The following is a 27,271-nucleotide window of genomic DNA, read 5'->3' on the forward strand; positions in this document are numbered from 1 at the left end:
AGAGTGCTGGGATCACAGGCGTGAGCCACCGCGCCCGGCCTCTCTGGTGGTGAGACACCATGGCAGGGCGGCGTGTCCCCGTGGTGGTGGGCGCCTGGTGCCTCCGACCGTGGGGGAGTGTCTTCTATTTGGCTCCTCTGGTTTCCGCCCCTTCCTCCCTCTTTGAAGTTTCAGGGTTGCAGAGCTCAGCACGCCCCTGGGGAAAAGTCGGTCTTAGGCCGGTTCCTCCCTCCAGACTCCCGGCTCCCCGCACCGTTGGCCCCGTGACTCCTCGCCATCTCCCCGGACGCCTGTAGCTCCCTGCCTCGTCCACGCCTGACAGTCTCCGTGGTTTTCCGGCTCGCCGCCTGCTGTCATGGGAGGGCGCTGGCACCGAGCCCCTTCCCCGGGCCACCAGCGCCTCGGGGTCTCCAGGGAGGGTGGAGCCTGGACCCCAAAATGCGGGCCGCTCCCCCGGGTGTTTGGCAGTCGAACCCCTCGGGCGGCTTTGCTGGGGGACGGCGTCCCTCGCCCCCTTCCGGAAGGTTCCGTCATGTTGCCGTCTCCCCTGAGGTTCTCCGGAGACCGGCAGCCTCCCCGCTGGGCTGTTTCCTCCCGGAAATTGGCCCCGGTGGCTGCGACAGATGGGAAGCTGCGGCAGCGGCTGGGAGAGAAGTCGGGAGCCGGGAGGCCCCACTTCCTTCCGAGTCGGGAATCCGCAGCCGCCCACGCGGCTCAGCGTGTGAAGGGACAGGAAGGAGGTTGGGGCTTCAGGCGTAGTGAGCGAGGGGGCACAGGCAGAACGAGAGGTGGGGCTGGGGCCACGGGGCTGGGGGGGTGTTGCATTTTGCTCTAAGTCAATCGTAGGGTGCAGGAGTGCGGCGGGGAGGGCAGGACGGCTGCCAGGAAGGCGCCAGCCCTCAGTGTGCACCCGAGTGCCCAGCCCAGCACAGACCCGGAGGGCAGGTGGGGACAGGTCGCGCAGGGACCCTCCCCTCCCCCGTGTGACACCCACCTCTCGGTCGCACAGCGGCTGCTGCAGCCCTGAGCATCGAGTCCTCGTTCCAGGCAGGAAAGGACTCAATGGAATCTGGCCCAAGGCTGGGCCATGCCGAGGGGCACAAACTTATTCTCTGTCCGTTCTGGAGACCATGCACCCAAGCGGACCTCGCTGAGGTGTGGGCAGGGCTGCCGCCCGTGCAGGTTGTGGGGAGGGTCTCTCCTTGTCCCTCCAGCTGCGGGGGCTCCTGGCGTCCGTGGCTGGTGGCCGCCTTGCTCCAGTCTCCGCCCCTTCCCGCGCTGTCTCCTCTCTCGTCGAATCCCCTCTGCCTCTCGCGTGGAGGGACACCGTGACTGCCCTCAGGGCCACCGCGACGACAGCCCAGGACACCCTCGACTTAGCCACGGCTGCAAAGCCCCTTAGACCACGTGAGGCAGCAAACTGGGGCTCCAGGGTCAGAACCTGAGCTCTCTGGGGGCAGGGCTCCCTGCCCGTCCCGGCCGGTTGGCAGACGCGCACGCGGCGTGTGTCTAACGCCAGGCGTTTCTCCCGGAATGTGGACAAGTGGCTGGTATTTAGGGACATGCACCTATGCAGTCCCGCCTTCCCTGGAAAGTTTAGAAGATCTGGCATCTTGGACCCAAACCCCCGGGGTGGCAGCGACCCAGTGGCCCACGGCCCCCCATCCCCCCAACGTGGACACCCGGTGACGCCGTTTGTCCTTGGACTGTCGTCACCGTCCGCGGGCTGGACCGAGAGGACGTGTCTGAGAAACTGGGGTCTGGCTCACTCGGGCTCCCCGGCGTGATTCATCCACACGCGGAACCTGACAGGCGTGGCCCCTCCCCGCCCCTCCTGCAGGCTCCGAGCCACCCGCCCGGCACAGCAGCAGGTCCCCGTCCCCACCCACAGCCCCGACCCGCTGCGAGGTGCTGGCTGGGCGCCCTGCTCACGGCCCGTCGTCTGGTCCGCACTGTGAGCGTCTCCCAGACGCCGGGAGGGGGAGCGAGTACACGGTGCAGCCGCAGATCGGCATTTTATGTTTGCAGCCATCAAAAGTTACGTTTGTGAAGCGTTTTTAGTGACACGGGAAAACGCTTAAGATGCGGTGATAAGAACAGAATGCAGACTGGTACGCACGCCGTATATATTGATTGAACTGAGCTGAAGCCATTCTATATAATCTTATAAAAATAATATGGAGCACTAAAGGACTGATATTGGTTTTCCCTGCAGAGGGAGACCCGGGGTGATCCTGCATGTGTGTGTGTGTGTGTGTGTGTGTGTGTGTGTGTAATTTCCTCCACAAGCATTTATGACCTTTTCAATCAGAAGAACTGCACTTTCTAATTAAAGGAGTGAAAGCATATATTGCTGGCAGGAAAATAAAGCTCATCTGAACCTTCTGGAAAGTAATTTGGCAGCAAGATCCATAAAAATGCCTGTATCTTTGAGCTAGTGGTTTGATTCCTGAAATCAGTAAACAATCCTAAACATGTAATTAACACGTAAGTGATAAATAAATGCATAAGCACGTAAGAAGAGACCCTCGCTAAGAGCAGGGTTGAGCCCTCCCTGTAACAGCTCAGCGGACACCTTCCACGATAACTTTAAGAGGGGACAAAAAGCAAACTGCGGCCTTTTCCCTCGTGAGAGCTGAGCGCCAGGGCTGGGTGCTCCTCCTGGGCCCAGCACACCTGCCCCGCCCGTCCCGGGAGGGGCTGGTCTCCGCCCACCTGCAGGGGGGCCCGGTCCTCGCAGCCAGGGCCGTGTTCAGTCTGGGTACACCTGCACAGCCCGCACAGCCCTGCCCGGGTGGGGCCAGGGCTGGAGGTGTCAGCCGGGATGCTGGGGGATCCCAGGGTCTATCCAGAAGATCCTACCTTGAGTGGGCTCCTGGCAGGGGGCAACTTGGCCCCTCCCCTCCCCCACTCCCCTCCTTCCTGGGCCCCCCAGACTCCCCTCTCTCTCCCCCATGTGCTCTGGGCTCTCTGACCTTCCTCTATGGCCCAGGCAGCATGAAGACCCCGCCAGGTGCAGCCCCTCCACCTTGCACTCCCGGCCTCCAGGACTGTAAGAAATAAGTCCCCCAGAAGTTTCAATCTTCTGCATGTGGCTATTCAATTTCCGACTATTTATGGAATAGGGTTTCTTTTGCCCAGCGTGTGTTGTTGTCTGCTTCGTGAAAGATCCGTTGGCTACAGGTAGATGGTTGATATCTGGGTTCTCTATCCTGTTCCATTGGTCCGTGTCTCTGTTTTTGTGCCAGTGCCATGCTGTTTGGATTACTGTAGCCTTGTAGTGTGGTTTGGAGTCTGGCAAGGCGATGCCCCCGGATTTGCCCTTTTTGCCCGGGATTGCTCTTGCCACTCTGGCTCTTTTCTGCTTCCAGACAAAGCATTGAATTATTTTTTCCTACATCTGTGAAAAATGCTGTTGGTGTTTTGATGGGGATTGCATGGAATCTGTAATCCGTGAGGACATTTTAGCGGTGTTGATTCTACCCATGCGCGAGCGTGGTATGTTTTTCCATTTGGTTATGTCCTCTGGGATTTCCTCCTTGTTTCGCAGTGACGGTTCTCTTTGGCTCTGAGCAAAGCATTGTCTGCTGGTCCGAGTGGGCCGCACGGGTGGGTGGCAGGAGGCTGTGCGGTCACTCCTGGGGCTGCCCTCACCACAAGTCCCCACACGCTGGGCGGCTTAAACGACAGCACTGGAGTCTTTCCCTGTTCTGGAGCCCAGAAGTCCAAAACCAGGGTGCCAGCAGGGCCTCCAGGAGCTGCGGAGGGGGAGATCCCAGGTGTCCCAGGCCCCAGGTGTCCCCCCGCTGTGGCCACATCACTCCAGTCCCTGCCTCCTCCTCCTGTGGCCCCTCCCGCGTGTCTCTGTCCCCTCTTCATAGGACAATAGCAGCGGCACGGGGCCCGGAGCCCGGCACACTCTGGGGTGGCCTCGCCTGACCTTGAACACATCAGCAAAGACCCTGTTTCCAAACAAGGTCACATTCTCAGTGCCCAGGGGCCGGAGGACACAGTCCCACCCACACCTGCCTGTGCAGCCCGGTCTTCCACGTCACTGCCGACCCCAGTGAGCAGCGCCGAGCACTCGTGAAGCCGGGCCAGGGGAGGCCAGGACAGGCGAGGATGGGTCTGAGGGCCCGGCTGGCTCCCCAGGCTGGAGGTGGCCGTCCCACCTGCCCGCTGCCGCCCACGGGTCCCGCACAGCCGGGCGGCGTTGGCGGCTCCATCTCGCACCTTCACATCTTCCCCGGCTTCCTTCCCTCTGCCCTGCCTCCTGGCGGGATCAAGCGATCCTCCCGCCTCTGCGGAAGGAATTCTTCCGGAGAGAAGATCAGGGGCGGATGCTGGAGCTAAGAGAGGGGGCCGGTGGGGCAGATAGCCCCGAAATCCTGCAGGGAGGTGCCCCGCATGCGACCTTCCTTAAAAGGGAAGTTGGATCTGCAGGGTTCCGATTGTGAAGCTGCTACAGATCTTTCCGGCTCCGGAGGAGGACCGTGGTGGGGAAACGGCAGATGGTTGTGACCCTGAACCCACCTCCCCGAGGCTGCCTCTCGCTCTGCTCCCCTCCCGGCTGGAGGCCCCACCCCAGAGCCCCCCGCCCCGCAGCCCCCCATGGCCCCATCCCGGGCCACAGGTGAGTGATGCCGGCTCTGAATAGCAGGGCAGGTCTACACCCCAGCGAGCCCGAGGCCATGAGACTCGGCTCCAAGGCCAGCGTCCCTCTGTGGGGTCCTGGACTGGCTGCGTCTGGATTTCGTGGGCGATGCCAACTGTCCACCCATGTGGACCTGAGTGTTGGCCTGTGACTAACAAGGTCCCCCCATGACACAGCCAGGTCCGCGCCCCTGGACTCAGGGCTGCTGTCACCTGAGCAGCTCCCACCACCTCCAGGCCCTGGATGGGCTTGGGGGACGCTGGCTGCCCCGTCTCTGCCGGGCCCAGACATTCCCCTCGCCTCCTTGCTCGCTCTGGGCGCAGCTGTGGGGACGTCTCTGAGCCCCGTCCACCGTCCTGGCACAACCAGCCAGCTAGAACCCTCCTCGGCCCGGCTTCTCGGGCTCCCACGCGGCACACCCGGCCCGGACACCGGCCCCGCGTGGCCACGGAAGTTCTGTGGGCGCCTTTCCCGCCAACCCCTCCCCACCCACGAGGGGAGCCCCGTTCCCGCCCTGGGCAGTTCTGCCTGCTCTTGAGCTTTTCGTGGGTGGCCGGACAGGACGTCCTCTTCTGCGTGTGTGCTCTCACACGGCGAAACGTTTTCCAGCCTCATCTAAGCTGTTGCAGGCGTCAGTCGGTTCGGCCCTCCTCTTCCGGGGTGGCGTTCCGTGGTGCGCGCTGTGTTGGAGTTAGAGCGTAGCGGCGGCCTCCAGGGGAGGTGAGGTTGTGGGCAACTGCTTTCCATTTTTTAAAGTTAATCTTTTAAAATTCTTTGCAATCTTTTAAGTTGAATTTTTTTTTTTTTTTTGGAGACAAGAGTCTCGCTCTGTCACCCAAGCTAGAGTGCAGTGGCGTCGTCGTAGCTCACTGCAGCCTCCAACTCCTGGGCTCAATCGATCCTCCCACCTCGGCCTCCCGGGGAGCTGGGACTACAGGTGTGCCCCACCACGCCCGGCTAGCTTTCTTTTTTTTTTTTTTTTTTTTTTGCGACAGAGTCTCACTTTGTTGTCCAGGCTAGAGTGAGTGCCGTGGCGTCAGCCTAGCTCACAGCAACCTCAAACTCCTGGGCTTGAGTGATCCTTCTGCCTCAGCCTCCCGAGTAGCTGGGACTACAGGCATGCGCCACCATGCCCGGCTAATTTTTTATATATATATCAGTTGGCCAATTAATTTCTTTCTATTTATAGTAGAGACGGGGTCTCGCTCTTGCTCAGGCTGGTTTTGAACTCCTGACCTTGAGCAATCCGCCCGCCTCGGCCTCCCAAGAGCTAGGATTACAGGCGTGCCGGCTAGCTTTCTTATTTTTAGTAGACACGGGTCTGACTTTTGCTCAGGCTGGTCTCGAGCTCCTGAGCTCAAGCGATGCTCAAGCGATCCTCCTGCACCATGTCTGGCCTAAGTTAATATTTTTGAACATTAATCAGACATTACGTTTTAGAGCCTTTTCAGATTGACAGGAAAATTGAGCAGAGAGTTCCCACCCACAGCGTCCCCTGGCGTGAGAGCGCTTTACAAAAACTCCCCTGACCTGGCGTGTCTGTCACAATCCTCGGAGCAGAATTGCTAGATACTGATACGTTGTTGTTGTTCACTAAAGTCTGGAGTTGACACATTGCTGGATACATTGTTGCTAGTTGAAGTCCCTTGGCTGCGGGCTCCTCTCGCTGTAGGTTCTGTGGGTTGGACAGATGTACAATGTATCCACCCCTGCAGCCTCACACAGCGCAGTGTCGCTGCCCCAAACCCTGCGCTGAACCCCGCCCTGGCCCCCCAGCTCTTCCCCTGCCTCCTCCAGGGTCCTGCAATGGGGTCCTGCAGTCTATATGCAACGCGCCGAGTTAGGGAGAGATGGGGCGAGGGCGTCTGGGGTGGGGCGCCGGTCTGCGCCGGGGCTGCCTGACCCTCTCTCTCCTGCTCTCCCCGCAGGCCTTGCCAAGCCCATGGGTCTGGTGGAGGGGCCGCGGGGCCTGGGCCAGGGCGGCTTGGCCACCACCCTGCGGGACGACAGCCACGAGACAGAGGGCGCGTTCGAGGAGTACGGCTACAACGCGCAGCTCAGCAACCGCATCTCCCTGGACAGGACCATCCCCGACTACAGGCCCAAAAAGTGAGTGCCCAGCCCCCGCCCTCCCACAGGGCCCTGCCAGGAACTTCCGGGAAGCGCCGGGGTCCAGCACCCCAGTACCCCAGAGAGGGTTCACATCTAGGGGACGATGGCCAACAGCATCGTCCTGCTTCCAGGTTGGCCCCTGTGTCGGTCGAGATCCTGGCAGGAATTGTCGGATTCCTCAAGTGGGGATGGGAAGAGGCCAGGACACCCATGGGGGTGTCGGGGCACCCAGGAAGTAGCGGCAGTGGGAGGCTCTTCTATCCAAGGCCCAGGGGACAAAGGGCAGAAATAACACCATGGGGGCCCAGCAAGAGCTGGAGCTTTTGGAGATGTGAACACGTGGCAGGGACAGAAATTTTGGAGAGAAGAAACCACTGCTGACACTGTGGGCAGGTAGGGAGGGGATGGGGAGCCCTCACTCCTCCCACCTGTCAGTCTCTGCTGCTGTTTCCCTGGATGGAGCCCAAGCCAGTGGGTGAGGGAGCCTAGCCCAGCAGGCCACACGGGCCTGGGGAGGGGACAGGGGACACGAGGACCAGCCCAGCCCCATCTTCAGGCTGCTGGGGGTGCACACTGTCCCAGCTGACAGATTCAGACTCTGAACGGTCTCTCCCGGCAACAATTCAAGCAATAATCTCAGGCATGGCTTTCATTGGCCCATGTTGGGTCATGTGCCCATCTGGGAGCCAATCACAGCCAGCAGCCTAAGAACAGAGTTCACTGATTGCTCGAGCCTTGGTCACATGCTCCCCATGGGAAATAAGGTTGAGGTCAGCATCGTGGGGGGCTGGAGGGACAGGGGACAGTCGCTGGGAAACCGCGGAGCTCCTCGTTGGCCCCAACATCCTGCATATATGAACCTCACTGCCATCTTGTGTCACCATCTAGACGCTGTGGGTTCCAATTGTGGCCACAGAGGGTGGGCTTGGGGGAGGGGCCGAGACTGCCCTGGGGTCCCTGGCATCAAGCCAGGGAGCAGTGACATCTTCCGAGATGAGCCAGGGCAGGGTCAGCACCTTCGGGGGTAGAAGGAAGTGACCCCACCTGGCTTTGCAACCCCATGACCTCACTCGGGGGCTCCAGGCTCCAGAGACGGGTCTCCGTGTCCCTTCGCCTCCCGAGCCTGAGCTGTGTGTGCCGTGGAAACCCGTTTGGAGCTGCTGGGAGCAGTCGAGTCTCCATCCATTGACAGAAGGGCAGACGGGGCGAGCGCAGGAGGGAGCCCTCCTGACCAGCGCCCAGTAGTGACAGAGAGCGGCCCATGGCGGTGGCTCCGGCCCTGGGGACGGGAGCAATTAAGCCTCCTCTTCCTCCCTGGTTTCTGGATGGTCCCGAGTTACCGCCCAGAGGTGTCCCGGCCAGAGAGGGGCCCCGGGTCTGCGGCGGCTTCCCGAGGGCCGAGTCATCACCAGCTCCCGGGGTCGGGCCGTGGGGCACAGAGATGACACCTCCAGGTTTATTATATCCTCATATTCCATCTGCTGTGCTATATTTAAGTCCCCAAATAACTTGCATTATTTTAATACTTAATTTTTTTTTATTTTGGATATATATTTTTTAAACTCGGAAGTCTGAATTATTTACATCCTGAGATGTGCTCAGAGAGCTGGATGCTGCGTTCAAATTTAGGATAGAACAAAGATCTGAGAAGTGTCTTGACTGCAGCCTCCCCCGCTGAAACCCTGCCGACTGCTTTAATTCTCCCCTGAGGCCCCCCGGGGAGCCCCGTGGGGAACCTGCAGCTTGCGCAGGGTGTCTCCAGGTGTCCCCGGAGCTGGGACCCTGGGGACAGGCCTGGAATGGGGAGGGGTTACGAAAAGCCAGAGGGGATGTCGGGTGAGGGGAGGAGGGCGGGGGACGGGGTGGGGGTCTCAGAGCTGCTGTGACAAGGCCCCCCGGACCAGGTGGCGCATGATCAACAGTCATTCCCCAGTTCCCCAGGCTGCACGTCCAGGCCAGGTGCTGCAGGTGAGCCGAGGGCTGTGTCCGGGTTGCACCCTCCCAGCAGGGGAGGAGGGGGCTCCCCGGATTGCCTCCCGAGAGGGCACTAATCCCCGGTACTGCCATCCTGGGGGTCAAAGCTCTCGCCTGCAGACCAGCAGGTGGAGGAAAGCTTGTGCAAAAGGGGCCTGGCATGGGAAGGGGGCAGAGAGACGGCCCCAGACCACACGTCTGAGCCCCTGCACCCAGCAAGCCCCGCAGCTTACCCGGGACCCGGCAGCTTTGCAAACCGAGGTGCTTCTGCGCGTCACCGGTCTGAGCCGGGTTCCTGCAGTGGGGGTGCTCACAGGGGAGGGGCCGTTGGAGGTGAAGGCCAGAGCTGTGCCAGGGGAAGGGGCCTCTCGAGGGAAGCGTCTCCCCAGCTGGGTCGGGCTGCGGCTAAGGCGCCAGACTCTGGTCCCACCTGCCAGCTTTGCCCACATGGGTCCTGCTTCCTTTTTAAAAAATTTTTTTGAGTCAGAATCTCGCTTTGTTGCCCAGGCTAGAGTGAGTGCCGTGGCGTCAGCCTAGCTCACAGCAACCTCAAACTCCTGGGCTCAAGCAATCCTCCTGCCTCAGCCTCCCGAGTAGCTGGGACTACAGGCATGTGCCACCATGCCCGGCTAATTTTTTTCTATATATATTAGTTGGCCAATTAATTTCTTTCTATTTATAGTAGAGACGGGTATCCCTCTTGCTCAGGCTGGTTTCGAACTGCTGACCTCAAGCAATCCACTCACCTCGGCCTCCCAGAGTGCTAGGATGACAGGCGAGAGCCACCCTGCCTGGCCTGGGGTCCTGCTTCCTTGACACCTGAAGGACCGGGTGGTCAGCTGCCCAGTGACACTCCCCTCTGGCCAGTGTTCTGGGGGGGGGTCAGGTGGTCAGCTGCCCAGTGACACTCCCCTCTGGCCAGTGTTCTGGGGGGGGGTCAGCCGCCTCTTCCCAAAATGGCCAGATGTAAATGTTCCACGCTTCCAGCCACATGGTCTCGTGGCCTAATGGCAGTCGCAACTGATGTGCGTGTGAATGGGCGTGGCCGTGAGCCACTAAACCTTTGTCGCTAGGACAGATGGTGGCCAGGCAGGGCCCCTGGGCCGTAGTTTGTTGACTCCTGTTCTAGAACATGCATTTTCCCCCAGGACCTGACCTTCCTCATATAACCCAGCATGGCAGATTGTGTTTTCCAAAGACCGGTGCAGAAGCATCCCTTCTGGAATCCTGTGTCCCCACCCCAGGATTGGGCGGCCTCTGTGTCAGGGAACCCAAGAGAGGAAGGCACAGCGACGCTGTGTGAGCCAGGGCTGGGGCGGGAAGGACCCACCGCCTCTGCCCGCGGGCGCTGGGCAGGGCCACAGTAGGAACCGCGTGCTTGGCGGGAGCCCACAGGAGCCCACTCGGGGGTTCACACGGACCGTCCCTGCGTGACCCTGAGAGAGGTGTCCGGCCAGTGCCAGCCACTCCAGCCCAGCCTGACCGTGACCTTGAGACAGTCCCCGACCGCCCCCCAATCCCTGAGTCCCGGCGTCAGGAGCGTGGCTCCAGGCTGGTTGGGGACACTCGGGAGGACGCTGGGGCTGGACGCGGCAAAATGCCGACAGTCGGGTCTGTGATGTTGACGGGTGTTGGCGGCGGCTGCCGTCCTGCACAGAGAGCGGGTGCTGTGAGGCGAGGTCAGTCTGTGCCCACGTGAAACTGTCAGACTTTGATTCCATGAACAGCTTTACCCCCCAGGGGCCGATCATCCGTCAGACACGGCCTCCCTGCGGGGGCTGACAGGCCGGGTCGCCAGAAACCCACACAGATGTAAGGGTGTGTGTGTGTGTGCATGTGTGTGTATGTGTGCTTGTGGGCGTGCACACGTGTGCATGTGTGTATGCATGTGTGTTTGCGGGCATGCATGTGTGTATGCATGTGTATGCATGTATACGTGAGTGTGCACTTGTGTGCGTGTACACACGCACACGTGTTCACATGTGTGCACGCGTGTATGTGTGGGTGTGCATGTGTGTGCATGCACGTGCATGCATGCATGGGTGTGTGCACATGTGTGCAGGTGTGTGCCTGTGTTCACATGCGTGCATGTGTGTGTGTGTGCATTCCAGCACTGACAGGCAATTCCATCCACTCTCAAACCAAAGTCCTCCCCCACTCCCCCATTACATCATTGATTTCCTCTGTCGAGAGGTAGTTTTTCTAATTAAGCAGCGGCTTCAATTATGCCACAAAGCACATAACATAGATCTTGATTATTAAGACCGGCCTGTGGGATAATGAAAGGAAGCCCGGCAAATCCAAATTAAACAGGATCATAAAAACGAATGACCTTTTCTGAGAAGCCGTCCTATAATCCACGCAGCCACACCCCCGCTGCATGTTTGCGAGGTCTTCACGCATATTAATTGTTTAAGTGCGAACGGCGTGGCTGTCGGCTCCAGTAAGTGCAGATTTAGAGGATGGTGAGTCGGAGGATCCGAGAACAGGTACCTCCTGCCCGATTCGGGTTCCCAGAGAAGCTTCTCCACCCAAAGCCCCTGTGTTTGGGATCCTCTGCGTGAGGGCAGGTGTCTCAGGCAATAAGATGGAAAGTCCAGGGTGTCCTTGTGAAGACAAACCACGTGAAGGCGGGCCACGTGAAGGCGGGCCACGTGAGGGTGTGCCACGTGAAGGCATGCCACGTGAGGGTGTGCTGCATGAAGGCGGGCCACGTGAGGGGGTGCCACGTGAGGGCGTGCTGCATGAAGGCGTGCCGCGTGAGGGCGTGCCGTGTGAGGGCGTGCCGCGTGAAGGCGGGCCGTGTGAAGGCGGGCCACGTGAGGGGGTGCTGCATGAAGGCGGGCCACGTGAAGGCGGGCCACGTGAAGGCGGGCCACGTGAGGGGGTGCTACATGAAGGCGGGCTATGTGAAGGCGGGCCACGTGAAGGCAGGCCGCGTGCTCTGTGGGAAAGGTGCCTGGTGTCTATCGAGGTGTGGGAGCTGCGGCCGGCAAAGCCACATCCGCACAGCCAGAGTCCCCCTTCCTCTCCCGGGGGCTCCGTCCCCTCCCGGGTCTGGCTGGGGAGGGAGGTGTGTCCGTGTGCAGGGACCCCTCGGGTGAGCCCGCCGTCCTGGCTCTGGGGTGGCGGCTGAAGGGGACCGAGCGCTGCTGGCCCGTCTCTGCCTTCCACACGGCCCCGCCGGCCTGCCAGGCCTCACTCGTAAAGCCCGGAGCCTGACGGAAGCCAAACCTGCAGAGCCGGGATTCCTGCCCTCTGGCTCCCCGCACGGATGCGGATTTGCTGGGATTCGTGGGGCAGAGTCCAGTCTATCTGGGGCGGCAGGAAGAGATGGACATGTGGACGCTGAACTGGGTGTGAACACGCCTGCAGTCTCCACGGCCTGGGTCCGGGAGCCGTGCTGGGCGCCTCGGCTAGGGGCAGGGGAGGGGGTGGTCCAGCAAAGCCACTGAGGGACACGGTGCATGTGACATTGTGTGTGCATGCGTGTGCATGGGAGCCTTTGCCCCCAGCCACCTGGCTAGACCAACGGACTCGGTCCTGGACAGGCAGGGCTGACACTGAAGCTCCCACATGTCCCAACCCCCTGGCGTCCCCAGGCGGCCCCTCCCAGGCTGGTCTTCACTGGGGTCACTGGCCGCGGCCCCCCACGAGGACACTGCTCACACCCACGTCCCCGAGGGCGGGACCGTGTGGCGCAGCTGCTGCCGTGAGGACATCGCGAAGCTTGCTGGCGGCAGCAGCTCCCGGGTGACCCGTCTTCCGAGAACCCTCCCTGAGAGCTTTTCCCAGAAACATCCGTCATATCACGGCGATTTCCTGAGTCCTCGCTGAGACCAGACTGCCACTCTCAGGGGACACGTGTGTCCCGTGTCCACCAGGCGGGGCCGTGGCCCCTGGGAGTGACGCCACCACTTCCTGCCGCTGCGTCTCTCGGGGCACAGGGGTGTCCCCGTGCGTGTCGCTGCTGGCCAGGACCTCGGAAGTGGCATCAGGAGCCTGGTGTGCGCTGCCCCCTGCGATCTTATCAGTCCTCGGGGAGGTTCCCTGCCGCCGGCCCGCGCCCCCCCCATTCCCCCGGCTGCCGTAGGGAGACCAAGTGGGGCCACCGCGTGTCCACGGAGGAGCCAGCAGGGGCCAGACTGGGGGAGACGCCCCTGGGAATGCGCAGGACCCCACGGCCAGATGCGCGTTTGACCGCGTTTGATGCTCGTGGACTCAGCAGGGCAGGGCTTCAGACAGGGCAGGGGGGACGTGATGGGGGCTCTGCAGCCGGGCTAGAGCCTCCCCTGGTGCAAAGGCCCTGGGGCAGGTGAGGGGAGGGTGTGGCCCCAGGTTGGGGCCATCAGGGCAGGAGCAGGCCAGGAACGAGTGTGGCTCAGTGGAATGAGCAAAAGGGAATTGAAAGCAGAGGTCTGGGAGGGGAGCACCCGGTTCCAGGAATCCTAACCACCAACTCTCCTCCCCTGGGAAGCTGAGCTGCAGCTGGGCCATGCAGAGGTCAGTGTGGGGCAGCTGGGGCAGGTGGCAGCCGGCCTCAGGCGTCTGTGCAGAGGTTCCCGTGCGCCGTGGCGGGGGCCCCGAGCAGCCATTGATCTCTTTGACTCTCACACTGCGCCAGGAGTGGGCGGGGCTCCCGCTGAACTCTGACCCCTTCCCAACTCCATAAACCCGGTTTGTTTTCTCTTTTTTTATTTTTTCTTTTTTTGAGACAGAGTCTCGCTTTGTTGCCCGGGCTAGAGTGCCGTGGGGTCAGCCTAGCTCACAGCAACCTCAAACTCCTGGGCTCAAGCGATCCTCCTGCCTCAGCCTCCCGAGTAGCTGGGACTATAGGCATGCGCCACCATGCCCGGCTAATTTTTTCTATATATTTTTAGTTGTCCAGCTAATTTCTTTCTATTTTTTTAGTAGAGACAGGGCTCTTGCTCTTGCTCTTGCTCGGGCTGGTCTCGAACTCCTGACCTTGAGCGATCATTCCACCTTGGCCTCCCAGAGTGCTGGGATTCAAGCGTGAGCCAAGCCCAGCCTTGGTCCTTTGATGAGAGGAGGGACCTGGTCCATCATAGCAATGGCTTGAGGCCATTTAGGTGCCATCGTGAGTCCGAGGCAGAGCTGGGCGCACCGAGGCCGGGGAGAACGGCCTCCTGGGAGGGTGCTCGGCAGGGCGGGGCCGTCGCGAGCTATTCCTAGACGGGGCCTTGGGCACGGGCTTTCCCGCCTTTGTTAGCCATCTGACCTGACTTGCGTCGGATGAAAATCCCCTCCTGTCTGCTCGGCATTTAATTAACACAGTTGTTTACACTGAGAAGGGCATCCTTGTATAAGGAAAAGAGATCACTCGATGCAAAGTGGTGCCGGGCAAAACTGAGCGGTGTATGATAGCGTGCGCGGTTTCTAGCCTCGACAGCGGTTTGTGAGCCGCACGCATTTGTAATGAATGCGCTCGTTTAAGTGTGTGTTAACAGATAAAGTGGGACAGAGCATTTTCCCGAGGAGAGCGGAGAGGAGAGTCTGGAAGGGTGTGCTCGCTGCCGCTGCTGCGCGTGCAGGAATCTCACAGCTGGTTCCGGCGTCTGGGAGTGGCCGCGGCACTGTGGTGTCTGGTTTTTTTTGGGGACAGAGTCTCACTCTGTCACCCGGGCTAGAGTGCCGTGGCGTCAGCCTCGCTCACAGCAACATCCAACTCCTGGGCTCAAGCGATCCTCCCGCCTTGGCCTCCCAGAGTGCTAGGATGACAGGCGTGAGCCACCGCGCCCGGCCGCACTGTGGTGTCTTATCCCGCACACAGTCTGCCTGGAGGAAACTGAGAACCGTGTCCCCCTCCCTCCCGACTGCCCGTCGGTGCCTCTTGAGGGACAGTCTTCCCTCTGTCCCCGTGAGACCCGGGCCAGGCCCTCCGTGCTCTGTGCACTCAGAGACCGAAGCCCAAGCCAGTAACCGGCGTGTCCAGCCCACGTGACAGTCCCCGCTGCCTGTCCCCCACTCAGAGTCCAAGCTTGTCCCCAGCCTGCCGTGGGTCTGCCCCAGGGGGCCGAGCCGAGGGGAGGGGCGGGTGGGGCTGTGTCTCCTCTCTCCGCTGCCCCCCCTCAACCCACCAGCTGCCGCCTCTGGGCGCTGCAGCCCGGGCGGGGGAGGGGAGGGTGCGGGAAGGTCTCATGTGACGGGTGTGCTGTCAGCTGTCAGCCGAGTCCCCGAGGCGCAGAAGACAAACGCAACAGGCTCTCTGTGCTCAGCTGCGCCTCAGAGAACACGCTCCCACCGTGTTGCCGCTGTGGCTGGCACAGCACGCACACACGGTGCAGGACAGGCTTGTGAGGAAAGGGCCCCCCAGCGTGCCGGAGAGTTCCAAGCCGCCTCGCCAGTTCTGCGGTTCTGCAGCCCCTGCTGGTGGCTCTGGACCTTGACAAGGCTGGGCCGGAAACGATCCCTTGAGGCCCCCTTTCACCCAGCGTCCCGGGGCCTGGTGGGGAGGCAAAGAGGCAGGTCACGGAGCCGCAGCCTACGGAGGACAGCACTGACATCTACATGTACGAGGGGGAGAGGGCTTGGTAGGGAGCAGGGGAGGGAGGCTGGTCAAACTCCGCCAGTGTCACCCTGGGGCGGAGCGGGGCAGGTGGAGGCCGGAGGGAGACATTGTGTGTCTGCCACGGCTCCACGACGTTATCGTGTGATAAAGTCGGTTCAGACACAGAGGGAAGAAACCCGGGAGAATGAAACAAAACACAGATGTGTGTGCGAGGAACGAGACCCGGCACAAGTCATGAGGCCAGACAGCAACGTGGGAGGTGGTCCCTGCCACTTCTCCGTGCTCCCTTGTCCCTTCCGCCTCCCCTCCCCTCCCTCCTCTCCCCTCCCCCCCCACATCTACATGCAGCAGAGATCAACTGTCATCTCCCTTCTATCTTTTCTTCTTCCCTAATAGAATTCTGAAATTTAGCTGGGCCTGGGCTAGAATGGAGACTGTGTTTCCCATCAGCCCTTGCAGGGATCCGTGGCCGTGGCCATGTGGGCACCTTCTGGCTGGGGGTGTGCAGGTGGACAGGCAGGTGTGCCGGGGCGACCGCCTTCCTTTTCTGTTTCCTGCTGCTGGACCTGGACTTGGGAGTGGGCTCCGCGGGGCCTGGGTCCGGGCGCCCACCAGGCGGTGGAGCCACGTCCCCACATGTCCACGGGAGACGGAAGAGACGCCGGCCTTGCCCGGGGCACCACGGGCAGGTTTCCGTGGACACCAAGCGAATCGGTCCTGAGGGCCGCAGCGTGGAAGGCACCCAGGAGGGCCGCTCCCGTACACTGTGCTTTGCCGTATGCATCTATTATTGTAATGGCAGTAACCGCAACGGCGGCGACAGAGTGCAGTCCGACGGGACCAGAGACGTGTTAAACAGACTTTAAAATAGTCAAACGGATCCAAATAAAAGGCATCTCTGGAGCTGGAATTTCTTGGGGCTATAAAAATCTCCAACTGCAGCTTTGTTTAAAGAAATGGTTCTTAAGAGATCATAAGGAAATGCTTCTCAAAAGAGAGATTTTGCTCTCTTTTGAGCAATATCTGAGCAATATTTCCAACGCACCGTGGCTGAAAAAAAAAAAACAGGAGAAGCCGGCCTTCCTCTGGAGACAACCCTTTGTCCTTTTAGCCATCAGACGTCCGGCACATTCTTCCCGTCTGGGGACCCCAGCCCCTCCCGTCAGCTGTCCTGGGGGAAGGAGGGCAGCTCCCACCGAGGGGCCCGGGCAGCCTCGTGCTGCTGGGGGACTGGGCGCTCGGGTTCAGCCAGCCCAGCTGGGCGCCGCACCCGGTGCAGGGGGCTGGGAGCAGTCGCGTGCTCGCCGTAGCAACACGGCAGTCTCAAAGTGACTCCCTCGCTGTCTGACATCGGGGACCCGGGCAGGCCGGCCGGGGAGCAGCCCTGACTCTGGTGCGCTTGGGGGGCCTGGTCCCTCGGGGTCCCTTGTATGTGGCCAGAGAGCGCTGGCTGTCACAGGAGACACAGGCTGTCATCGACAGGGACGCAGGAGACCCTTGCTCAGCTCCTGCTTCCCGCAGGGCTCAGTTAAGGCACCTCCAGCGGACGGTGGTCCTGAGAGCTGTGCCCCCCCCACCCGCGCCACCCACCACTAGGGGGGCGCCCCCTGCCACCGAGGCAGAGGCCACAGGATGGAGACGGTGCCGGACCCTCCTGCTCCACCAGAGACTCAGATGGACGACCCGACACATTTATTTTTAAAAGTTTAAGTCAGGCCGGGCGCGGTGGCTCACGCCTGTAATCCCAGCACTCTGGGAGGCCAGGAAGGGAGGATCGCTTGAGCTCAGGAGTTCGAGACCAGCCTGAGCAAGAGCGAGACCCCGTCTCTACTAAAAGTAGAAAGAAATTAGCCAAACAACTAAAAAATTAGCCGGGCATGGTGGCGCATGCCTGTAGTCCCAGCTACTCGGGAGGCTGAGGCAGGAGGATCGCCTGAGCCCAGGAGATTGAGGTTGCTGTGAGCGAGGCTGACGCCACGGCACTCTAGCCCGGGCAACAGAGCGAGACTCTGTCTCGACATAAAATAAAATAAGAATAAAGGACACAGACGCAGAAGGTCCTTGCACCTCACTCTTGCTGGACTTGGCAGGGACGTGCGTGTAAACCACGGAGCCACAGCTGTGCTCTCGGAGAGCCCGCTGGAGGAGGGAGGACGGGTCACATGTCAAAGGTCAGAGGGTGAGTCAGTTTCCTGGGGCCCCATAGCCGAGGTGTGGGCTGTGCCCCGCGCAGGCGCAGGGGGGAGGGTCCCTCCTGCCCCTTCCAGCTCCCAGGGGCTCCCGATGTCCTTGGCTTGTGGCCACAGCGCCCCGGTCTGTGGCTCTGTGGTCACGTGGCGTCCCCTCTGAGTCCCCCTGTCTCACATCTCCCTGTGGCTTTTTCTGAGGACACCTGTGAGGGTTCGAGGACCCGCCCAGCACCCGGGATGACGTCATCTCAGATCCCTGACGACCTCTGTTTCCAACGAGGCCACACGCCACAGGTGCTTGGTGGGGGGAGGGGAACTCTTCAACCCCCACGCTCTTACCCGTCGCGGCCAGAGTCTGCTGACCACGGGTCACCCCCCGTCACTGCCCCTGTGGGGACCAGCCCTGCCCATCCCCGGCTGTGGTCTTGGGGCCGACTCTGGGAATGACGCGATCCAAACATAAGCCAATCAGAGCGCCCCGTCTTCTCCGGCCACAGCGATTGGCCCAGGGAAGGGCCCACATCGTCCAATCAGAGCCCACGAGACTCAGGGGTGCGTTTCCCGCCTGTCCCGGTGGCAAAAAGGCGCTTTTCCTCCTCACACTCGGACTCAGGTTTGCGTCTGCGGAAAGCCGCCTCCCGGCCACGAGGACAGTCTGAGGTGAAACTCAAGCCGGGAGACGTGCAGCTGGGAGAGGGCCAGGGACGCCCGCGCCGCAGATACCCTTCGAGCCCCATGTGAGACACACCCCGGGCGTTCCCCACAGACCAGCCAACGCGTCCCCTTTTACTTCAGTCTCGCCGGCTTGTCCACCGCCCGCACACTCCGCAGCCATGTTCCCACTGAGCAGAGAACACGGAGTGCATCTGGAAGGTTCTGTCGCCCTCCCTGCGAAGGGCCAGGCGCCCGGGGAGCTCCGGGTCCCATGCGCTTGTGGAACGCGGCTCCGCTGAGTGAAGGCAGCAGCTGCGATGAGTGAATAAAGGGGAGTGCATAGCCTGGGCTGCGCGGTCGCCCGAGGCGGAAGTCTACCTCAGACGCGAGGTCGTTAGGGAGGTGCCTCGTGGGTGAGAAAGGGGTTCTCTGCCCGGCCCCAGCAGTCCGAGGGCCCCGAGGAGGAGGGAGCGCCGGTTTCAGCTGCTGCCGCTCAGCAAGGTCAGGTGTAAACGATCTGTCCTCCCCGTAGGAAGTTCTTCACAGCAGGTGTGCACAGCCCCGCGGAGGCCCCGCGGCCCCCAGTCGTGGAGGGAGAGTCCACCGGCTCCCTCCAGCCCTCACACGGGGAGGGACGGCGGGCTGCTTTTGCTGTGGTGAGGACGCCGTGAGGACGTGTGAGGATGTTGTGAGGACGCCGTGAGGACGTGTGAGAATGTGGTGAGGACGCCGTGAGGACGTGTGAGAATGTGGTGAGGACGCCGTGAGGATGTGTGAGAATGTGGTGAGGACGCCGTGAGGACGTGTGAGGATGTTGTGAGGACGCCGTGAGGATGTGTGAGAATGTGGTGAGGACGCCGTGAGGATGTGTGAGAATGTTGTGAGGACGCCGTGAGGATGTGTGAGAATGTGGTGAGGACGCCGTGAGGATGTGTGAGAATGTGGTGAGGACGCCGTGAGGACGTGTGAGGATGTTGTGAGGACGCCGTGAGGATGTGTGAGAATGTGGTGAGGATGTGTGAGGACGCCGTGAGGATGTGTGAGAATGTGGTGAGGATGTGTGAGGACGTGTGAGGATGTGAGGACGTGTGAGGACGCAGTGAGGATGGTTTGAGGACGTGTGAGCACTCGGTGAGGACGTGTGAGGACATGTGAATATGCGGTAAGGACGTGGTGAGGTGTGTGAGGATGTGGTGAGAACATGTGAGGATGTGGTGAGGTGTGTGAGGATGTGGTGAGAACATGTGAGAACATGTGAGGATGTGGTGAGAACATGTGAGAACGTGGGGAGGATGTGGTGAGGATGTGGTGAGGACGTGGTGAGGATGTGGTGAGAACATGTGAGAACATGTGAGGATGTGGTGAGGTGTGTGAGGATGTGGTGAGAACATGTGAGGATGTGGTGAGAACATGTGAGAACGTGGTGAGGATGTGGTGAGGATGTGGTGAGAACATGTGAGGACATGGTGAGGATGTGGTAAGGACGTGGTGAGGATGTGGTGAGAACATGTGAGGACATGGTGAGGATGTGGTGAGGATACGGTGAGGACGTGGTGAGGATGTGGTGAGAACACGTGAGGACATGGTGAGGATGTGGTGAGGACGTGGTGAGGATGTGGTGAGGATACGGTGAGGACGTGGTGAGGATGTGGTGAGGATGCGGTGAGGACATGGTGAGGATGCGGTGAGGACATGGTGAGGATGTGGTGAGAACATGTGAGGACGTGGTGAGGATGTGGTGAGAACACGTGAGGACATGGTGAGGATGTGGTGAGGATGCGGTGAGGACATGGTGAGGATGCGGTGAGGACGCGGTGAGGACGTGGTGAGGATGTGGTGAGAACATGTGAGGACGTGGTGAGGTGTGTGAGGATGTGGTGAGGACGTGTGAGGATGTATGAGGACACAAAGAGGACATGTGAGGACGTGTGAGGGTGGCTGCGTGTGTCGGCGCTGGGGAGATGTGCACAAGTGTTCCTGGGTCCATGCTGGTGAGTGCTGGGCCCCGAGTCTGCTCCTTCTTCACTCATTACGGGAGTCTTTATTAAGCACCTCCTGTGTGCTGGTGTAGCTCTGGGGCTAGGTCTATGCAGTCAGCAGGTAATGCAGAGCCTGCTCCTGTGGGGCTTTGGTCCCGGCCCGGGAGACAGACCCTCAGGAGGGGCAGCTACAGGATGTGGCTTCAGTGGGAGGGTTGGGTCAGAGAGGATGGTGGCTGTTGGTGGCCTGGCTGGGTGGCCCTGCCTTTTCCCTCCCGCTTCCCAAAGCGTCTCCTCTCCAAACGGCAGCTGCTCCTGCAGTTACTCGTAAGACATCTTTCCCTCCTCGAGACTTCTCTGTTTTACACGTTTTGCAAGTTCATGAAAATTGTGCATTTTTCCTCTATGGGAAAATGGAGTCTTCTTGTCAGAAAGCGTTTTTCTGAGCGATGAGAGCCCTGGCTGAGCGTGCACAGCCCGTGCCAATGCAGTGGTGTCCATGCACAGCAACTGTCCCCAGGATGGTGTCCTGTCAGCTCGGAACCCATTGTGCGCTGGCTGGGCAGGGCTGCCAGGCAGGAGGCTGGTTCCACGGCTGTGCCTCGAGGCTCCGAAGCTGGCGGCTTGGGGTTGAGTCCCAGCACCTGCACTCACTGCGCACGGGGGAGGGGCCTCGCCTTCCAAACGGGGGTGGGTGGAGGGGTTGGCTCCTCCTAGGGCTGCAGTGGGGATCACGTGGGCTGGTGCATGCGGGGCCCATGCCCAGTGCCACATGGCTATCACCATTGTCAATCTCTTTCTCATGTGGCTCTGACCCTGTGCTCACCCTTAGCCCCCAGGAGCTCCAGGACCCCTTGAACCTCCAGCTCTTCCTCTAAGTGTGGCATGGGCGTGGCTGGTGGTGTGGGTCAAACACCCCCCAACATACACAGCTGGGTCCTCACCTCTGGGACCTCGGGGTACTGCAGCTGTGTTCAGGGAAGATGGGGAGGCCCAATCCAAGGTCACCAGAGTCCTTATGAGCCGGACAGAGGGGGCCCTGTGACAGTCGGGTCCTGCCCTGCCTGGGAAATCCCTGCTTTGTAAAAAATCTGCTAAGGTTTTCTTTCTTTCTTTCTTTTTTTTTTTTTTTTTTTTTTGAGACAGAGTCTCGCTTGTTGCCCAGGCTAGAGTGAGTGCCGTGGCATCAGCCTATCTCACAGCAACCTCAAACTCCTGGGCTCAAGCAATCCTGCTGCCTCAGCCTCCCGAGTAGCTGGGACTACAGGCATTCGCCACCATGCCCGGCTAATTTTTTTATATATATATATTAATTGGCCAATTAATTTCTTTCTATTTATAGTAGAGACGGGGTCTTGCTCTTGCTCAGGCTGGTTTCGAACTCCTGACCTTGAGCAATCCGCCCGCCTCAGCCTCCCAAAGTGCTAGGATTACAGGCGTGAGCCACCGCGCCCGGCTTTTTTTTCTTTTGATACAGAGTCTTACTCTGTTGCCCAGGCTAGAGTGCCATGGCGTCAGCCTACTTCACAGCAACCTCAAACTCCTGGGCTCAGGCGATCCTCCTGCCTCAGCCTCCCAAGTAGCTGGGACTACAGGCACGCATCACCATGCCTGGCTAATTTTTTCTATGTATTTTTAGTTGTACAGCTAATTTCTTTCTATTTTTAGTAGAGATGGGGTCTTGCTCTTGCTCAGGCTCGTCTGGAACTCCTGAGCTCAAACGATCCGCCCACCTCGGCCTCCCAGAGTGCTAGGATTATAGGCGTGAGCCACTGCGCCTGGCCACGCTAAGGTTTTCTGTGTTCCAAACAACATGATTGCTTTCTGCAAATATCCTGTGGGCATATGAAAAATATATTTTTTCCTTGAAAGAATTAGGACACGTATCACGGGCTTCCATCATCGTCTTTCCAATTCTGTTAAATATGAGTGGTGCATGCCATGTGGTCATCAGAGTCTCCTCACATCTCTAACAGTTTTCCCGTCATGTTCTCAGTGGCCAAATCACTTTGCAATAAGGGTTTATAACCATTTCATCTCTGTCAGAGTGAACCCTCTTTTTCATGGTTAGTGTCTGTGACGTGAAGTCCCTCCCCGTGATGTTTGTGCTGTGATCCTGTTTTGTGGTGGTGCTAGGAGTTGCCTGGAATCTCTTTCCCATTTCATTGTATTTCCAGCTTTTTTAGTCACTTTATTTTAACGATGTTTGTTATAAACATCGAATGCAGGGGTTTGTGTGTGTGGGGGGGAGTTAATGGAATAGCCTCTGCCATTTTAACCGATTCGGTACGAGCGTGGACTATAGTTGACAGCCATGGATGAACACGCACAGCGACTTTAGCTGACAGCATGATATGACTTTTCTGAGTTTTCATTTATCAAAATAAAATTGTGAACATTTAAAGATAACATCATGAAAACATATATGTCTATGTTACTTATTCTGATTTACATGACAAGTAAAGCTGCCTGTAAAGTAAAACAAGCTTTCAGTGCTTTCAAGTGTTCCTCAGCAAACAAGAGCAAAACGGACTCCTCAATGCACAGCATAGTCTGTCGTGCGGACCTTGAGTGCCGGCTGTGGGCGAGGTGTCCGGCCGGTGAGCGCTGTGCCGAAGCTGTTAAGGAGAGATCTAGTTTATTCACATTTATTGTAGTGGCCAACGAACCTGATCGGATTCCTGCTCTATGGCTTTACCGAGTTATGTTTTCGTTTCCTCTTTTATCCATCTCTGTATTCTTGTCGGTCTGACCGCATGGCCTCCGTTCCTTCTGCTCCGTCACGTGGGCGGCTGCCTCCGCCTTTCTCAGCCTCACAAGCAAACACGTGTCCCTTCCACGCGTGAACCAGCACTCGGCATTTCCCACCAAGACTCTCCCTGCCATGTGCCCCTCCCCCGCAGAGCACCTGCTGTCCTGCCAATATGAAGGCTCCTCCCCCTGCGTCCCGCCCCTGCGTCAGTCCACCTGGGTGTGACACCAGGCGACAGGACTTGGCCGGCGCAGGGTCCTCCAGATGGTGCATCCTGTCTGGAGACCGAGACCTGCCCCAGCCCCTGGGCCCGGCTGGGGCTGGGAGAGGGGAGGGCGGAGGCTCAGGCCTGCTTGGACAGGGGCCGTGGGGACAGGACCCCACGGCCCCTGTCCTCTCTCTTCTGGGCCTTCCGAGCGCACGGGAGAAGGGCTGGGTGTGCCGCCCCCGGGACGTGAACCCCTGGCAAGCCACAGCTTCCACAGGCCGCAGTGAGGACTCGGGGGGCTCAGGCTCAGCATTGGGGGGCACACGTGGCTCCTGAGGTAACCACGCTGTTTTCTCATAGCACGTGAAGCGGTTTCCATCCACAGTGTGGCTGTCCTTCCACAGCTGGTGGCACCCAGGCCCGTCCCCTCAGCGTCCTGCGGGGCCGCTCCTCCCTGACCCCAGCCAATCCCGTCCCGCAGGTGCAGACAGATGACCTACTCCCAGGACCTGCCCCAGGTCTCTGTGGTCTTTATCTTCGTCAATGAGGCCCTGTCTGTCATCCTGCGCTCTGTGCACAGCGTGGTCAACCACACGCCCTCCCAGCTGCTCAAGGAGGTCATCCTGGTGGACGACAACAGTGACAATGGTGAGTGTGGGGTGGGCTATGGGCAGGGCTGTGGGCATGAGCAGGGCTGTGGCCATGGGCAAGGCTGTGGCCGTGAGGGTGTGGTGAGGGCGTGGCTGGGCCATGGACAGGGCTGGGGTGGACGTCGGCTGCAGATGGCTACAGCAAGGACCACACAGGCCGGAGGAGCAGGGGCTCAGGGGTTCGTCCTCCCTCAGCTCTGCAGGCCGGGTCTGTGGCACAGTGTGGCAGGGCCACGCTCCATCCAGCCACGTGGGTCTTCTGTGTTTATGGGGTTTTGCTCCTGAGGGGCTCCCAGTGCTTCAGCCCCTGTCTCGCTGGCCCCTTCGGCCTATTCCTCTCTGAGGCCTGCGTCTCTCCCCCCGCAGTGGAGCTCAAGTTCAACCTGGACCAGTACGTGCGCAAGAGGTACCCCGGCCTGGTGAAGATCGTGCGCAACAGCAGGCGGGAGGGCCTGATCCGGGCGCGGCTGCAGGGCTGGAAGGCGGCCACCGCCCCCGTTGTCGGCTTCTTCGACGCCCACGTTGAGTTCAACACGGGCTGGTAAGAGACGGGGCAGGCTAGACGAGGGTCCTGGTCAGTCCCTCCCTCAGCTGGGCTGGGGGGTCCCCATCAGCCTGCCCTGCGGGAGCTGTGGGCCCAGCACCACCAGGTCCTGCCATGTGGCTTTGCCATGTCCTTTTTTTTTTTTTGTGAGGCAGAGTCTCGCTGTGTTGCCTGGGCTACACTGCCATGGCATCAGCCTAGCTCACAGCAACCTCAGATTCCTTGGCTCAAGCAATCCTCCTGCCTCAGCCTCCCGAGTAGCTGGGACTATAGGCATGCACCACTGTACCTGGCTGATTTTTTCTGTTTATATTAATTGGCCAATTAATTTGTTTCTATTTTTGGTAGAGATGGGGTCTCGCTCTTGCTCAGGCTGGTCTTGAACTCCTGACCTCGAGCTATCCTCCCACCTTGGCCTCCCAGAGTGCTGGGATTACAGGCGTGAGCCACCGTGCCTGACCCCCTCATTTAATTCTTACAAATGAACGTCTCTTCCACAGGTGCAGGAAGGGAGGCCGGGAGGCGGGGTTGGGGTGAAAGAGAGGCTGAGCTGCGAGCTCCGGGCAGACACGGCAGAGCCCTTGGGCCTTGCACCTCCCTCCCTTGGGAGAGCTGGTCCCCCCTCCCCCGGGGGAATGGGGAGGCCGGGCACCCCTGCCCGTCCTCACTGCCTGCGTGCCTTCCACAGGGCCGAGCCCGCCCTCTCGAGGATCCAGGAGGACCGCCGGCGGATCGTGCTGCCGGCCATTGACAACATCAAGTACAGCACGTTTGAGGTGCAGCAGTACGCCAATGCGGCCCATGGCTACACCTGGGGCCTCTGGTGCATGTACATCATCCCGCCGCAGGACTGGCTGGACCGCGGGGACGAGTCGGCCCCCATAAGGTGCGGGGAGGGGTGGGGCGTGGAGGTGGGGGCAGCCACTGCGTGGGCCTGGGCAGGGGCAGGGGCTGCTCCTGCAGAAAGGAGGCCTGGAGGATCGGAGGTCAGTGTCAGCAGAGCAGAGGCCCAGGGCTGCCCAGGTGCGCAAATCTCACAGGAGGATCGTAGGCAGGTGGGCAGGATTGTGGGCAGGTGGGCGGGCTAACCGGATCTGTGACCAGACTGGGGGGCGGGAGGGACAGGTAAACAGCACAGCCCCACCGTGAGCAGTGAGACGACGAAGGTGGCACTCAGGACAGAGACTCACAGTCCTCCAGTCCGACCCCCTCAGGAGTCCCGCCAAGCATGTATTTTCATTTTGAATTCGTTCATTAAACACAGAAAAGGAGAGATTTTTAACATTTCAGAAGCACGCAGTGCTGGCACCTCTTGAAACCCGGGAGCCCGTGCAACACGAGGCCCCCCAGGCTGGAGCTGTGAAGCACCGCGTCCCAGCAGGTGTCGTCCCAGCAGGTGTAGTCCGAGCAGTCATCCCCCGCTCGGCGCAGTTCCCGCCACTCTGTTGTCTCCCTGGCACTGACTGTCATGTGCAGGGTCAGTTCTCTCTCACCTGGCTCACTTTATCCACTGCCCCCACCCATGACTTCTGTCACATGTGGGATCAGGGTAACAGGTGAGATCTGGTCAGACATGACTTCCATGACATAGAGTATCAGAGTCACGGGCGACGTCCTGTCAGGTATGACTTCCCTCACATGCAGGATCAGAGTAACAAATGATCCTCTCAGACGTGACTTCCCTCATATAGAGGTTCAGAGTAACAGGCAGGATCCTGTCAGACATCACTTCCTTCACATGGAGTATCAGAGTCACAGGAGATATTTTGTCAGACATGACTTTCCTCACATGTAGGATCAGTGTAACAGGTGAGATCCTGTCAGACATGACTTCCCTCACATGCAGGATCAGAATAACAGACGGGATCCTGTCAGACATCACTTCCCTCACATGAAGTATCCAAGTCACAGGTGTGATACCTGTCAGACATCACTTTCCTCATATTGGAGGTTCAGAATCACAGGTGAGGTTCCTTCCAGGCATCGCTTCCCTCACTGGAAGGTTGCAGGTAACAGGCCCAATCACTCATCTCGCCTTGCAGTGGACCATCTGTTCTCAGTCTCTTGAATGAACTAGAGGCCAATTCCCACTGAGTAATGACCTTTTACAGCCACAGATTGTCCCGTTCATCTCCCTCTCATCTTCCATGAGAGGCCAGTGGTCATTTATCAGATTGTCTTCCTATCAGTAAAGGGAAATCAACTTTTCATAGATTGTGGACGCTGATTTCTGGAGGCCTGAGTCTCTCTGTGGGCTGCCAGGCAGAGCAGGGGCAGCTTCCGGCGTCAGGTGCTCGACAGGGTTTGGCTCAGGTCCCCACGACCGTCGGTCTGGCTGGTCCCTGGGGTGACCTCTACACTCCAGGTGTAGTTTGGGAACACACGATTGGGACAGAACATTGGAAGATGACATGCTGTAGCTGGTGGCATCACCAGCAGGTCACGTTTGGGGACGTGGAAGAAGAAAAGTGGTTGGGCGGGGCAGGCAGGTGAGGCCCAGCGGGGAGCTGAGAAGGGAGCTGAGGGTGTGTGTGGGGTGTGTCAGACCTGGGGGTCTGAGAAAGGCTGAACCCCTCAACGGAGCCCCAGCAGGGTGGTGAGGGAGCACTGTCTCCAGGAGTCAACAATGGGCTTAGCAGGAGGAACAGCTCAGGCTCACCTGAGAGGGCCCCACCTTGGGCTGGGAAGGGTCTTCCCCAGCCACGTCCCCCGAGATGGTGGATCCTTCTGCATGGTCATAGGTGCCCGGCTCCCATGTTCCGGGACTCAGGGGACAGAGTGTTCCCCGAGGCATAGGGCACAGGGCAGTGCACGGCCGTGCAAACGCTGCACTCTGAGTGCCGCAGGTCCACTTATGGGCCGTGGGCACGCTGCCCTTCTCGGGAAGGACACAGCTCGTGCGTCTGAATCCGGGCTGGAAAATGATGTGGAGCCGGAGAGGCTGATGTTCGAAATTTACTTTGGGAAATGTCCCCTGCAGAGCCATCCGGTGCGGGGGAGGGGCTGGGGAGACGCTGCCCTGCCCC

At 59.8% G+C, this 27,271-nt stretch overlaps 1 protein-coding gene across 2 annotated transcripts in view; it reads left to right on the forward strand.

The window, feature by feature from the left end:
- The window catches only part of GALNT9 (polypeptide N-acetylgalactosaminyltransferase 9), a 65,320-nt gene that overhangs the window by 13,718 nt on the left and 24,331 nt on the right, over positions 1-27,271 (forward strand). For both annotated transcript variants that reach the window (XM_075996400.1, XM_075996401.1), the window contains exons 2-5: positions 6,583-6,763; positions 23,533-23,699; positions 24,068-24,242; positions 24,934-25,131. In XM_075996400.1, the coding sequence (XP_075852515.1) occupies positions 6,583-6,763; positions 23,533-23,699; positions 24,068-24,242; positions 24,934-25,131 (721 nt within the window). The remainder of the gene's footprint in view (positions 1-6,582; positions 6,764-23,532; positions 23,700-24,067; positions 24,243-24,933; positions 25,132-27,271) is intronic.

Source organism: Microcebus murinus, chromosome 22, assembly GCF_040939455.1.
Source record: "Microcebus murinus isolate Inina chromosome 22, M.murinus_Inina_mat1.0, whole genome shotgun sequence".
Lineage (NCBI taxonomy): Eukaryota > Metazoa > Chordata > Mammalia > Primates > Cheirogaleidae > Microcebus > Microcebus murinus.